The following is a 13,911-nucleotide window of genomic DNA, read 5'->3' on the forward strand; positions in this document are numbered from 1 at the left end:
GTGGGAATGTAAAATGGTGCAGATGCTTTAGAAAACATTTTGCAGTTCCCCTAAAGGTTAAACACAGAGCCATCATATGATCCTGCAATTCTATTCCTAGATGTATATCTAAGAGAAATAAAAACATATGTCCATACAAAACCTTGTACATGAATGTTCATAGCAGAATTTTTTCTTAATAGCGAAAAAGTGAAAACAGTTCAAATGTCTGTTAACTGATGAATGAATAAACACAATGTGGTATGTCTATACAATGGAATATTATTTTGCAATAAACAGTAATGAGGTACTAGGGAGATCAGCCAAGATGGTACAGTAGAAAGACCCTGAGTTCACCTCCTCTCATGGGCACACAAAAATTACAACTATTTACAGAACAGTCATTGATGAAAAAGACCTGAACCTACCAGAAAAGATCTTCTGCAACTAAAGATATTAACAAGGAACCACAACAAGATGGGTGGGAGGGGCAGAGCTGCAATACAGTCAGGTCCCATACCCTGGGGTGGGTGACCCACAAACGTGAGAATAATTACAATTGCAGAGGTCCTCCTAAGGGAGGGAGGGGTCTGAGCCCCACAGTGGGCTCCGCAGTGCCTATGCTGGAAAAATGAGCCCCCAGAACGTTTGGCTTTGAAGGCCAGTGGGGCTTGCTTTCAGGAGTCCCAGAGGGCTGGGGGAAATGGAGACTCCTCTCTTAAAGGGCACACACAAAAGCTCACACTCCAGGATCCAGGGCAGAAGCAGTAATTTGAAAGGAGCCTGGGTCAGACCCACCTGCTGATCTCAGAGAGTCTCCCAGAGAGGCGGGAGGCAACTGGAGCTCACCCTGTGGACACCGACACAGGTAGCAGCCATTTGGGGAGCTCTTTCTGCCACATGGATACTGCTGCTGGCAAGCATCATTTTGGAATCCTCCCTCTAGTTCCAGGACCCAGCCCTGCCCCACCCAACAGCCTGAAGGCACCAGTACTGGGAGGCCTCAGGCCAAACAACTAACTGGGTGGGGACACAGCCCCACCCACCAGCAGACAGGCTGCCCTAAGTCCCCCTGACCCCACAGCCACCCCTGGACATATAGCCCTGCTTACCAGGGGGTGCAGAACCTGGCCCCATAAACCAGTGTGCAGGCACTAGACTTGGGACCCCCCAGGACACAGCTCCACCTACCAAGGCACCAGCCCCGGAATCTCTGGCCTCTCTGCCAGCGATCCTGCTCTAGCCTTGGGATGAGCCTTACCCACCAGCAGGCGGACAACAGCCCAGGACAAACACAGCCCCACAGACTGCAGACCCAGCCTGCCCACCAGCAGGCTGGCACCAGCCCTGGGGCTGGCTGGGCCCTGGACCCCCCCACTGGCAGGCTAACACGAGCTTCAGGACACTCCAGATCCTGCAGCCAGCTGTATCAGGGACTGGCCCCACATACCAGCAGTCCGACATCAGCTCTGCTTGCCAGTGGGCAAGCACCAGCCCTGGGGCCTCCTGGACCCCAATGTTGCCCACCAGTGAGCCAGTACTAGCCCCAAGGCCCCCCGGGGTTCCACAGCCAGCTGATTTATTACACTGCCCTGCCAGTCAGTGGCCAGCAGCCTCTGCACAAGACAGGGCCTGCAGCCAACCAGACCGAGGGCCAAGCAAGCCTACCAGATGACCCACAGTCATCAATCTGCCACAGCAGGCCCCACACAGCCACAGAGGGGGCACCCCTAGAGCATACAGCTCGGGTGACCAGAGGGGAGTGCCCTGCTGGGACGCACAGGACGTCACCTAAAAAAGGCTACTTCTACAAGGCTGGGAAACATAACCAACTCACCAGATACATAAAAATAAAGACAGCAAGTTAGGCAAAATTAGGAGACAGAGGAACATATTCCAAGCAAAGAAGCAAGATAAAATCCCAGAAGAACTAAGTGAAGCGGAGACAGGTAATCTACCCAAGAAAGAGGTCAGGGTAATGGTCAGAAAGATGATTAAAGAACTTTGGAGAAGAATGGATACACAAGGTGAGAAGTTAGAAGTTTTTAACAGAGTTGGAAAATATAAAAAACAACAGAGATGAATACAATAACGGAAATCAATAATATAGTAGAAGGCATCAACAGTAGACTAAATTATAAAGGAACAGATCAGTGAACTGGAACACAAAGTAGTGCAAATCAATGCTGCTGAACAGAAAAACAATAAAAGAATGAAAAGAAATGAGGACAGTTTAAGAGACCGTTGGGACAACATCAGCATACTACTACTTGCATTATAGGGTTCCCAGAAGAAGAGACAGAGAAAGGGACTGAGTACCTATTTAAAGACATAATAGCTGAAAACTTCCCTAATCTGGAAAAGGAAATAGTCATCCAATCAAGGAAGTGCAGAGCAGCCCCAAAAAGATTAATCCAAAGAGGAACACACTGTAACATACTGTAATTAAAATGGCAAAAATTAAAGATAAAGAGAGAATATTAAAAGCAGCAAGGGAAACGCAACAAGTTACATAGAAGGGAACTCCCATAAGGCTATCAATCAGCAGACTTTTCAAAGGACACTCTGCAGACCAGAGTGGAGTGGCATGATATATTTAAAATGATAAAAGGAAAAAACCTACAACCAAGAATACTCTACCCAGCAAGGCTTTCATTCAGATTTGATGGAGATATCAAAAGTTTTACAGACAAGCAAAAGCTAAAAGAGTTCACCGCCACCAAACCAGCTTTACAAAATGTTAGAGCGACTTCTCTAAGCAAAAAAGAAAAGGTCACAACTAGAAATGTGAACATTACAACAGGAAAAATCTCATTGGTAAAGGCAGATATGCAGTAAAGGTAGTAAATCATCCATGCACAAAGCTAGTAGGGAAGGTTAAAGACAAATGTAACAAAATCATCTATATCCACAACAGGCAGTTAAGGGATACACAGAATAATTGTATGTAAAATATGATGTCAAAAACAGTAATTGTGAGGGGAGGAGAGTACAAATGCAGGGTTGTTAAAATGCATTGCAATTCAGAGATCGGCAACTTAAAACAATCACATACATATATAGATTGCTATATATAAACATCATGGTAACCACAAACCAAAAATAGTAGATAAGCACACAAAAAAGAGAAAAGAATCCAAACATAACACTAGAGTCATCAAATCACAAGAGAAGAAAACAAAAGAAGGAAAACGGCTTACAAAACAACTCCAAGACAATTTTAAAAAACTGCAATAAGAACGTACATATCAATAATTAAATGTAAATGGACTAAATTCTCCAATCAAAAGACATATAGTGGCTGAATGGATACAAAAATAACACCCATATATATGCTGCCTACAAGAGACTCATTTCAGATCTAAAGACACACACAGACTGAAAGTAAGGGGATAGAAAAAGGTATTCCATGCAAATGGAAATCAAAAGAAAGCTGGGGTAGCAATACTTCTTTTAAAAAAATACATTTATTTATTTATTTTATATTTGGCTTCTCTTGTTGTGGAGCATGGGCTGTAGGCACACGGGCTCAGTAGTTGTGGCTCGTGGGCTCTAGAACACAGGCTCAGTAGTTGTGGTGCATGGACTTAGTTGCTCCATGGCACGTGGGATCTTCCTGGACCAGGGATCAAACCCACATCCCCTGCATTGGCAGGCGGATTCTTAACCACTGTGCCACCAGGGAAGTCCCAATAATTATATCAGTCAAAACAGACGGATAGAGACAAAGAAGGACATTACATAATGACCAAGGGATCAATCCAAGAAGAAGATATAACAATTGTTTATTAACAATTGTTAATAAATACACACAAACACACACACACACACCCAACACAGGCCACAGCAGTGGTCAGAAAAGAAAAAGAAATAAAAGGAATCCAAACTGGAAAGGAAGAAGTAAAACTGTCACTGTTTGCTGGTAACATGATATTATACCTAGAAAATCCTAAAGATGCCTCCAAAAAACTACTAGAGCTCACAATGAATTCAGTAAAGTTGCAGGATATAAAATTAACATAAAGAAATCTGTTGCATTTCTACACACTAACAACAAACTATCTGAAAGAGAAATTAAAGAAACAATCCCATTTGCAATCACATTAAAAAGAATAGAATACCTAGGAATGAGCCTACCTAAGGAAGTAAAAGACCTGTACTCAGAAAACTATAAGACATTGATGAAAGAAACTGAAGATGACACAGATAAAAAGATACACCATGCTCATGGATTCGAAGAATTAATATTGTTAAAATGATCATACTACCCAAGGCAATCTACAGATTCAATGTAATCTCTATCAAAATACCAATGGCATGTTTCACAGAACTAGAACAAATAAATTTAAAAATTTTATGGAAACACAAAAGATCCCGAATAGCCAAAACAATCTTGAGAAAGAAGAACAGAAGAATCATGCTTCCTGACTTAAGACTATACTACAAAGCTACAGTATTCAAAAACAGTATGGCACTGACACAAAAACAGACACATAGCTCAATGGAACGGAATAGAAAGCCCAGAAATAAACCTACCCACTTATGGTCAATTAATCTACAACAAAGGAGGCAAGAATATACAATGGAGAAAAGACAATCTCTTCAATAAGTGGTGCTGGGAAAACTGGACAGTTACATGTGAAAAAATAAAATGAGGACATTTTCTAATACTACATACAAAAATAAACTCAAAATGGATTAAAGACCTAAATGTAAGATCTGAAACCATAAAACTCCTAGAAAACATATGCAAACACTCTTTGACATAAGTCATAGCAATATTTTTTTGGATCTGTCCCCTAAGGCAAAGAAAAAACAGCAAAAATAAACAAATGGGGCCTAATTAAACTTAAAAGCTTTTGCACAGCCAAGGAAACCAATAAAATGAAAATACAATGTACTGAATGGGAGAATATATTTGCAAATGATATGACTAATAAGGGGATAATATCCAACATACATAAATGGCTCACACAACTCAACATGAAAAAAACAAAAAACCTGATTTAAAAAATGGACATAAGACCTGAATAGACATTTTTTCCAAATAAGACATACAGACAGCCAACAGGAACACGAAAAGATGCTCAATGTCATTAATCATCAGAGAAAATGCAAATCAAAACTACAATGAGATATTACCTCACACCTGTCAGAATGGTTGTTATCAAAAAGACAATAAATAACAAGTATTGGTGAGAGTGTGGAGAAAACAACAATGAGGTATCACCTCACATCTATCAGAATGGCTATCATCAAAAAGTCTACAAATAACGAAAGTTGTAGAGGATGTGGAGAAAAGGGAACCCTCGTACACTCTTGGTGGGAATGTAAATTGGTGCAGCCACTATGGAAAACAGTATGGAGGTTCCTCAAAAACTTAAAAATAGAACTGCCATACAATCCAGCAATTTCCCTCCTGGGTGTTTATCCGAAGTAAACAAAAACACGAATTCAAAAGGATATATACGCCCCTATATTCACTGCAGCATTTACAAAAGCCAAGATATGGAAGCAAATAAGTACCCATCTATACATGAATGGATAAAGATGTGGTGTGTGTATATACATACACACACACACACACATATATATGAACAATGGAATATTATTCAGCCATAAAAAAGAATGAATTGTTACCATCTGCAACAACATGGATGGACTTAGAGGGTATTATGCTTAGTGAAATAAGTTCAGAAACACAAATACTGTATGTTAATCACTTATATGTACAATCTAAAAAGCAAAACTAGTGAATATAACAAAAAAGAAAAAAGACTCACAGATATAGAGAACAAACTAGTAGTTACCATTGGGGAGAGGGAAATGGGGAGTGGCAAAAGAGGGGCAGGGGATTAAGAGGTACAAACTACTATGCATAAAATAAATAAGCTAGAATATAAAGCTTGATATATTATATGGCACAGGGAACATAGCCAATATTTTATAATACCTATAAATGGAGTATAACTTTTAAAAATTGTGAATCAATATGTTGTCTGTATACCTTAAACCTATATAATATTGTAAATCAACTATACCTCAATAAAATCAGCCAACTTATAAAATAAAAATAAAATGACTATTGAAAAAATAATATCTACTTTACAAGCTTCTGATAATGAGAACATGAAATAAGCTATGTAAAGTTTATAGCATAAGACACCTGGCACATAATAAGTACTCAATAAAGTTATTTTACTTATTGTGGTAGAAGATTTTTCTAACTTCCATGTAGTCTATTCAAATATAAATAAAAGCTGCCACGGAATATATTTATATCCATATTCTAGAATGGATTTAGGTCTGCATGCCCAGGAATGCAGGCAGTTCATTTCCATTTGATAGTCCAAACAAAAACATCTGGCTCTGGTATCTGAAAGAAACTGCATGAAGTTTTTTTTAAGTTAAGAGTGTTCTATTTGTAGATCACAAACCCTTATCTCCAGCTTTTTACTCTATAAAGAAAATGCATGTGTGAACTAACCATTTGGAATCCTCTCGTAAAAGGTGGTCGTTACCCACTAATTAAAAATACATCTAAACTATTAGGTATAAAATAAGCTACAAGGATATATTGTACAACACAGGGAATATAGCCAATATTTTATAACAATTATAAATGGAATATAACCTTTAAAAGTTGTGAATCACTATATTATACACCTGTAACTTATATAATGTGGTACATCAACTATACTTCAATAAAATTTTTTTAACTAATAACCTATTGAGTGACAACTTAAGACTCTACAGTTTTTTTAATTCAAGTACTTTATGTATTCCTATGTATATATTCAAACACTATATAAATAAAATGCAGTAATATACATATATACATATATTACTGCATTTAATTCTCATGATGTTCTTATGAATAAGTATCATTGGTCCCATTTTACAAATGAGAAAACTGTGGCTTATGGAATTCAGTTATCTTGCTTAGGGTTACACAAGAAATAAGTATCCCAGTGCCCTAGTTCTTAGTACAATGCCCCACATATAAAACTATTTAATAAATAATTGTGGCATTAATGACTGTTAGAATAAATTAATTTAAAAAATACATCTAAAAATGTAAAAAAAAACAAAACCAAAATACTTATGAGGGAGGGGGAGGGAAAGGCCAACAGAAGGAGCACGAGGCAGCTGATAGGAGGAGACTAAGAGGCGGCGCTGCACTTGACAACCAGCATGCCAAGATGTCAGAAGAGGCAGAAGTAGATGGGAGAGAGAGACTCAGAGAGACAGAGAGCCAAAGAGGGCAAGAGACTGGACTCTAAGAGACCCCTGGACTGACAGCTCTATGCAGTTCAGAACCAGAACGACTATGGCTGAACCCGGGTTCATGGTGACATGGCAAAGCACTGATACTAACCTCTTATTCAGAATGTCCCAACAGGTATCAATGTTAAGGCACCAGAAAGAACCAAAACCAAAGCCCTGCTCTAGACTTTGTGGAAAGACTTACTGTCCTGCTGTGGAAAAAACCTGTAAAACCCCACATTGTCACGTGGTAGTGCATTTGTAGGTGGTGCACAGACAGGCAGAAAGTGTGCACCTGTCCTTTGCTTGGTTGTGGGAACTAAGTAATTCATTTCTAGGTTTGTTGAGGATTTGTCAGTAGCTGCCTCAAATGCAATGAGTGATGGATGGCTCACCCTAAAAAGGAATTCCCCATTTCAGGAATGTCAGTTTAATGATTCCTTACTTTGTAGCCTTTTTGCTCCTTGAGGGTAGTTTTTTGGTGAAGCTCAGTGTCATTCACTGGGAAACAGCTTGATTGATTCTTACTTTGTGAATTGCCATTTTAATCCAGGGAAAAACTACAGTTATCTTCAAATGAGTTAGAACTAAGCTGGGATGGATATACTGAGATTAGACTGACTCACACTTCAAACGTCTCATCATTTCCCTTCCCAACTGCTTCTTTTTAGTTTTCTTGGACCGCTTTGGAAAGTAACTATGGGACTGAATAAATCTTAAAATATGCTACCCCTCCCCCCCCCAAATAAAGCAGTTATGAGGTAGTGACAAACGTTACAATGCAAATGAACTTTAAATACATTATGCTAAGTGAGAGAAGCCAGTCACAAAAGACCACACAATATATGATTCCATTCACATGAAATACCCAGAATACACAAACCTATGGAGACAGAAAGTAAATTAGTGGTTGCTTGGGGCTGAAGAGGAAGGGACTGACTGCTAATGGCTTCAGGCTTTCTTTTTAGTGAAGAAAATAATCTAAACTTAGATTTTGGTGATGGTTCCGCATCTCTGTGAGTATAATAAAACTATCAAATTGCGTACTTTACATGGGTAAATTTTATGGTCCATGAATTATATTTCAATAAAGATGTTAACAAAGACATGCATAATCTATGACTCTGTGCTTTTCTATACGTTTGAAATTTCCAAAAGGTTAAAATAATATATACCTTATGGCATCCATCAACATGATCCTCAATAGAGTTGGTACTTGACCTTTGACCTTTTTCCACCTTCATCCTTTCTCCCATTCTGATGCCTGGAATGCGGATGTGATGGCTGGAGCTGGCTGCTACTATCTTAGAACATGAAGACAAGGGTCACACCCTAGAAAAGACATCACAGTGAGCTGGAAGTAGCCTGGATCTCTAAGAACATCTTGGCTCTGAGCTGCTACGCCAGCTCTGGACTACCTACCTGCGGACATTTATACGAGTCCTGTTTAAGCCACTCTTCACTTTGGGTCTCCCTTACTCACAGCTGAACCTAATCCTAACTGATAATGTCGTATTTTTATATTAGGGCTATGCTGGTTTCATAAAATAAATTAGAAGGCTTTTCATCCTTCTCTATATCCTGCAAAAGGTTAAATAACAGAGGAACTATCTAATCTTTAAAGCTTTGATAGAAACCTGCTGTAAAACCATCTGGGGCCTGGCACCTTTTCAGTGATACTTCTTTGGCAGTTTTTTCAATTTCTTCCATAGGCTATCATTTTATTCTGGTACCCCATCTTTTCTGGAGTCACTCTGCATTTTATCGACATTTGCAAATTTATTAGCAGGAAATGCACATACTGTAATATTATAATTCTTATCAGGTTCCTTTTAATATGAAATTGTTCCTAGTGTTACATATTTTTCTCCCTTCACTTCATTTTGTTCTATTAAAGATCAGCCGGTTGAATTAGGCTTTTCAAAGTATAAATTTGTGGACTTATTTATAAATTTCCAGTGTTTTAAATTTCATATCAATATTAATTGGTTCCTGCTTTTATCATGTTTATTTCCTATTTATTTTGCTTATCTAGAGTTTTAATTTGAATGCCTAACTCATTAGTCTTCATTCTCTCTGGTATAATAAAAACATTTAAGGCTATGAATTTTCCTCTGACTGCAGCACTGGCCATAGTGCAACGCTCTTGCTAAACAGTATACTCATTTTCATTAAATCTAAAAGGGTCCATAAATGAAGTTTTAGTTTCCTCTTTGAAGAATGTAATAAAATTTACAAGTGGTTATACTGAATTTGATTTTCCTTTTAGTATCAATTTCTAATTTTATTGCATTATGATAGAGTATGTGGCTTGGGCAATTTCTACATGTTAACATTTTACTGAGTTTTTTTCTTTCATTGATATTTGCAATTTTTCCATGGATTGAAAAGTATGTATTTTCTGTAAAATATAAAGGAACATGGTGGTGAACATTTTAGGAAATAAATACTCAATTCTTAAACTTGTCTGCTCTTTTACTGTACTGGGTTTTGAATTTGAGTTTTCTTAATATATACTGATGTTGAAGCTATCTTAAAACAAAAATGAGTATTTAAGATTTTTATTTTTCTGCTCTTTTCTACCACTTTTCCACAGCTAAGTCTGAGCACACCCCTTTCTTGGTGTATCCAGCAGCAGTAGGTCTGGGTTGCTGGCCCAGCCTCCCCCAGGTGGCTGTTCATCTGAAGACAGAAAAAGCTCGTCCCACTTCTGTCACATAAGACCCAGAGGTTGTGGTCTTAAAACTCTAATCCTTGATCGAGATGGGAGGCAGTGATCACATCCCCTGTCGTGGGGCCCTTGCTGAACAAACCCCATCTCTCAGAAGTCCTTTTCTCTGGAGCTGCTTCTTCATGGACCTTCACAGAGCCTCCTGCCACTACTGGACTTTGTCAAGGGAATCAAACAGAGGCCTCTCCTGGAGAAAGGACAGCTGATCCAGATGACAAGCAACCAAACATTCTAGCGTTATCTCAACCCTTGGTCTTCAACAAGCAGATGCTCCCCCAAATCTGATGAGTCCTGAAGAAGCAGGCACAAATGATGTCTTTGTGTCTTTCCATCAGCCGCAATCCCCTCAACTTTAAATGGGGATAAGAGTTCCCTCCTCATAGTGTTGCTACACAATTAAGATAATACACGCATGGCACTCAGCACAGGGTCTGATCCAGAATAACAATGAATGCTCACAGAGCTCCTGCTCTCATTAGATGCACAGACATGGCTGGTATCTATCAACACTCCAGCAACTGAAACCATCTGCGTGGAGGCCCCTGAGTGGGAGCGGCCCAGCCCTCGGGGAGGGCAGCCTCCCTTGAGAAAGCAGTTCCTGCAGGTTTCAAGGATGTGTGGGAACCAGCACCAGACAAGAGTAGCACCATACGCACCAGCCCGCAGCAGCTCTCCTCCCAGAACACAGGATGAAAGGGCTGCGTCACAGCTGTCATCACAGAATTTATCTTGGTATTGACACTTCTCCCAGGAAAACCTAACCAAATCTTTTAGATCTCTAGAACAGTTAGTGACAGTGAAAACCAGCCTGTTTTCCTTCCACTCTGGTCAGGGAGGTTTTACTGGGTAGGGCTGGGTCAGCTGTGTCCTGGGGTGGCTGGATGAGGTCAGCAACAGCTCCGGGGAGTGCTGGTCTACACCCGCCCTGGTGTTTGACCAGCTGGGCTCGGGCAAGGTTCTGGACCCTTAAGAATCTTGATGCAGAGGGTGGGCATGAAGATAAAGGAGTATTTCTTCATACTACATGCATGTGGACCTCGGGCTGTATGAGAGGCATGGGTGGGATTGGACCCTACGTCACAAGCTCCAGGGCAGGACAGGGCAGGGCCGCTGCAGCCCAGACCCCCGGCAATCCCGTGCTCTGAAGATGACCCATTCCTTTCCCTCTCCGGTGACCGCGACACAGGTGAGAGACTAGCTGTTCGGCTCACACATTCCTTGTGCTCAGCATGGTCTAGGTGGGGAGTAGGCCTGTTCCCGTCCAGCCACGGGAAGGGGCCCACATCCTCCCTGTCACATGACCACACCCTGCTGCAAAGGAATTGGAAGTCAGTCCCCAGTCAGGTGGGCATGGCTCCACAGAAATGCAACCCTATTTCTGAACTCGGAAGGGAATCAGAGAGGGGCTGTGGAGAGCACTGGTGATCTGCCATAGCCCAAAGTGCTGCCAGTATGTGGGGGGTAATCTTACCCCAAAGGTCTTAAAGGTTATTCAGACTCAGGCTCCAGAATTATGAGCCTCAAGAAGGCAGAAATGACACCAGGGACCCACCTCCCCCCAGCTACCGGAGCAGGTAGGCTCCGGACATGAGCTCTGGGTGAAAACAGGCACAGTATTTTGGCTTCTTTTTTAAACGTTTTATTTCTGATTGACGTCTCCACCTTTCCTGCGGAACTCACGATGCAGCTGAGAACCAGAGCAAGGCCCCATTTCTGCTGGAGCTCCAAGAGCCAGAAGGTGCTCCTGCCTAACCGGGCATTTCCCAAAAAAATGTACTGTTTTAGGTTCATGGCCTCTTTCCTTCACCTCCCCTTCCTCCTGCTGTAATAGGAGAACCTGACAACGGACACCCCCAGCTCCAGCCAGGGCAGTAGTGGGACTGCTGCTGCCCAAGATACCCAAACGTCCGAGTTTTCCTTAATAACTTATGGTGGAGGTGCCCGTCCAAGAAGCGCAAGGAAATGGCCCTCACTCGGGCCCCTCGAGGTTGAATAAAATGATAAAGGCGGCCGGGCTGCTGGCAGCTCTTCAGGTGATGATTATTCCCTCAGGAGAGGAAGGCCAGGCAGTGTGCACAGCGCGCGGCTTACTTCTGAGGTTAACTGTGGACCCAGAGAAACAGCAGGATGTGAAGGAAGAAATGTGTTGTAACAGACCCACCGTACACTGCAAATCCCAACAGGAGGCGAGGGAGAAAATGGCTTCAGGCCAAACTACCTCCCCCAACCCAGCCAACGCAGGTCCCTCAGGTGGGATGGAGGTGGGCCAAGTTCATCAGGTCCAGGTCCCGCCCAGCACAGAGGGGTCTTCACTGCTGGCCTGGGCCCGGGTCCCCTGCCACTCAGAACCCAGCCAACAACGACGGGCGTGGACACGTGTTTTTATCCCCGACAGAACCTAGCACTTAAGCGGACTCTGGGAAGACGGCAGCAGGCAACTTCACACCAGGTCCTGAGACTCAGAAATACTCCAGCACCAGCCGTGGTCACCAGATCCCCTCACTCCCGGGAGGGCGAAGCATACTTTCCCCAGGTCCCCAGAAGTTCTGAAGTTATCACGACAAATGTTATAAAAGACAAGAGAGTGGGAAACACGCTGCGCATCTGCAGCGGCACCACAGCACCCTCCTTGGCGGGCGTCCGCCAACGTCATGAGCAACCAGCACGCCTGTCGCCACCCTGCGGGGTCGGGGAGCCGTCGGGAGCCCTGGCCACAACCGTCGGCCAGACGGGAGGTTTCCTTTGTCCCTGACTTCACTTTCCAGCAAAGCTCAGACTCCGTTACAACTGTGCTCTGAACCTAAGAAGGAGCAGGTTGGTCAGGAGTCACAGGCAATTTACTCTCTGGGAAACGATCTTGCCAGCGCCATGAAGAAATCCTGATGAATTTCAAAGGGAAGCTCTGACTAGAGGGGCCTCGAGGGAATGAGGAAGAAGGGTCAGACTCATTTCTGATACAGAACCATCAAGAGAGCGAGTTCGCTGCCGCCGGCTTCGGCTCCCGTAGGTCGGCACGGCTGCATCTCCCCCTGTTCCCGCCTACACCCTGCAGAGCTTCAGCGGGAAGTTCTCTGTGATGAGGTGCTCAGGGTGAAGCAGCACAACGATGTTCACCTCGAACTCTGGGAAGAGAAAGGACAGGCTTTATGCCCACCGGCCCGGAGCAGCGGGAACCAAACACCAACCCCGCCACGGGCGCAGCGAGCTCTCGACAGAGGGAGCACCGGGCGCTGCGTGGCTTTGCACATACGTCATCCCAAGCGTCCAGGGGAATCAGTGTAGATGCTACACTGGCGGGACTGCCTAAGTAAGCTGGTCTTCTCACCTTGGAACATGCTGTAAGGCCTCAGCTTCCCCAAACACTCTCCTTGTCCTTCGTCTTTACTGCAGAGAATCTTCTAGAATCCTGTCAATTCACGTGTACTCTTTGGCTTTATTTTTACATTTCCTACCATTCTTAATGCAAAAGTGGACTCCAAACCGGCCCACCGCTGTCTGGGGACACGTCTCCCAGCCCAGGCAAGAAACAATGTTCAGAAACAGCAAGCAGTCTAACTGTAGCTCCTTTGGATACTGGTTGGTTTCCCTACAACACCTGTTCAAACATTCCTCTTTTACCTTTCAGCAAACAGGAGTCTTCTCCCCAGCTCTCCAGCCGCTAAGGGTAAGCTTACTGACAGAAAGAGGGGCGTGCGTGACGAGGGAGTCCCCGAAGAGAGTCCAGCCTGGGTCCCTCCCCAGTATGAAGAGCGAGGCGGGCAGCACTGCAGCGCAGGGCTCAGCTGGGGAAGGGGCTGGGGGTCAGCCCGTCCAGGACCCCGCCTGCGGCCCAAGGACAGCGTCCCCGTGTGTGGCTGTCACCTTCGCCAAGCATCAGCCAGGACAGGAGTTGTGCCCCAGCAGCGCGCACCCCGTTCCTTTCCTTTCTGTTCCTT

The 13,911-nt window shown here is 43.2% G+C and overlaps 1 protein-coding gene across 1 annotated transcript in view; it reads right to left on the reverse strand.

The window, feature by feature from the left end:
• Positions 1 to 5,848: 5,848 nt before the first annotated feature.
• VPS26C (VPS26 endosomal protein sorting factor C) overlaps positions 5,849 to 13,911 on the reverse strand; it is a 55,922-nt gene continuing 47,859 nt past the window's right edge. The window contains exon 8 of the mRNA XM_079922002.1: positions 5,849 to 13,098. Coding sequence (XP_079778128.1) covers positions 13,016 to 13,098 — 83 coding nt within the window. The 3' untranslated portion in view covers positions 5,849 to 13,015. The remainder of the gene's footprint in view (positions 13,099 to 13,911) is intronic.

Source organism: Stenella coeruleoalba (genome assembly GCF_951394435.1).
Source record: "Stenella coeruleoalba genome assembly, chromosome: 5".
NCBI classification, from domain to species: Eukaryota; Metazoa; Chordata; class Mammalia; order Artiodactyla; family Delphinidae; genus Stenella; species Stenella coeruleoalba.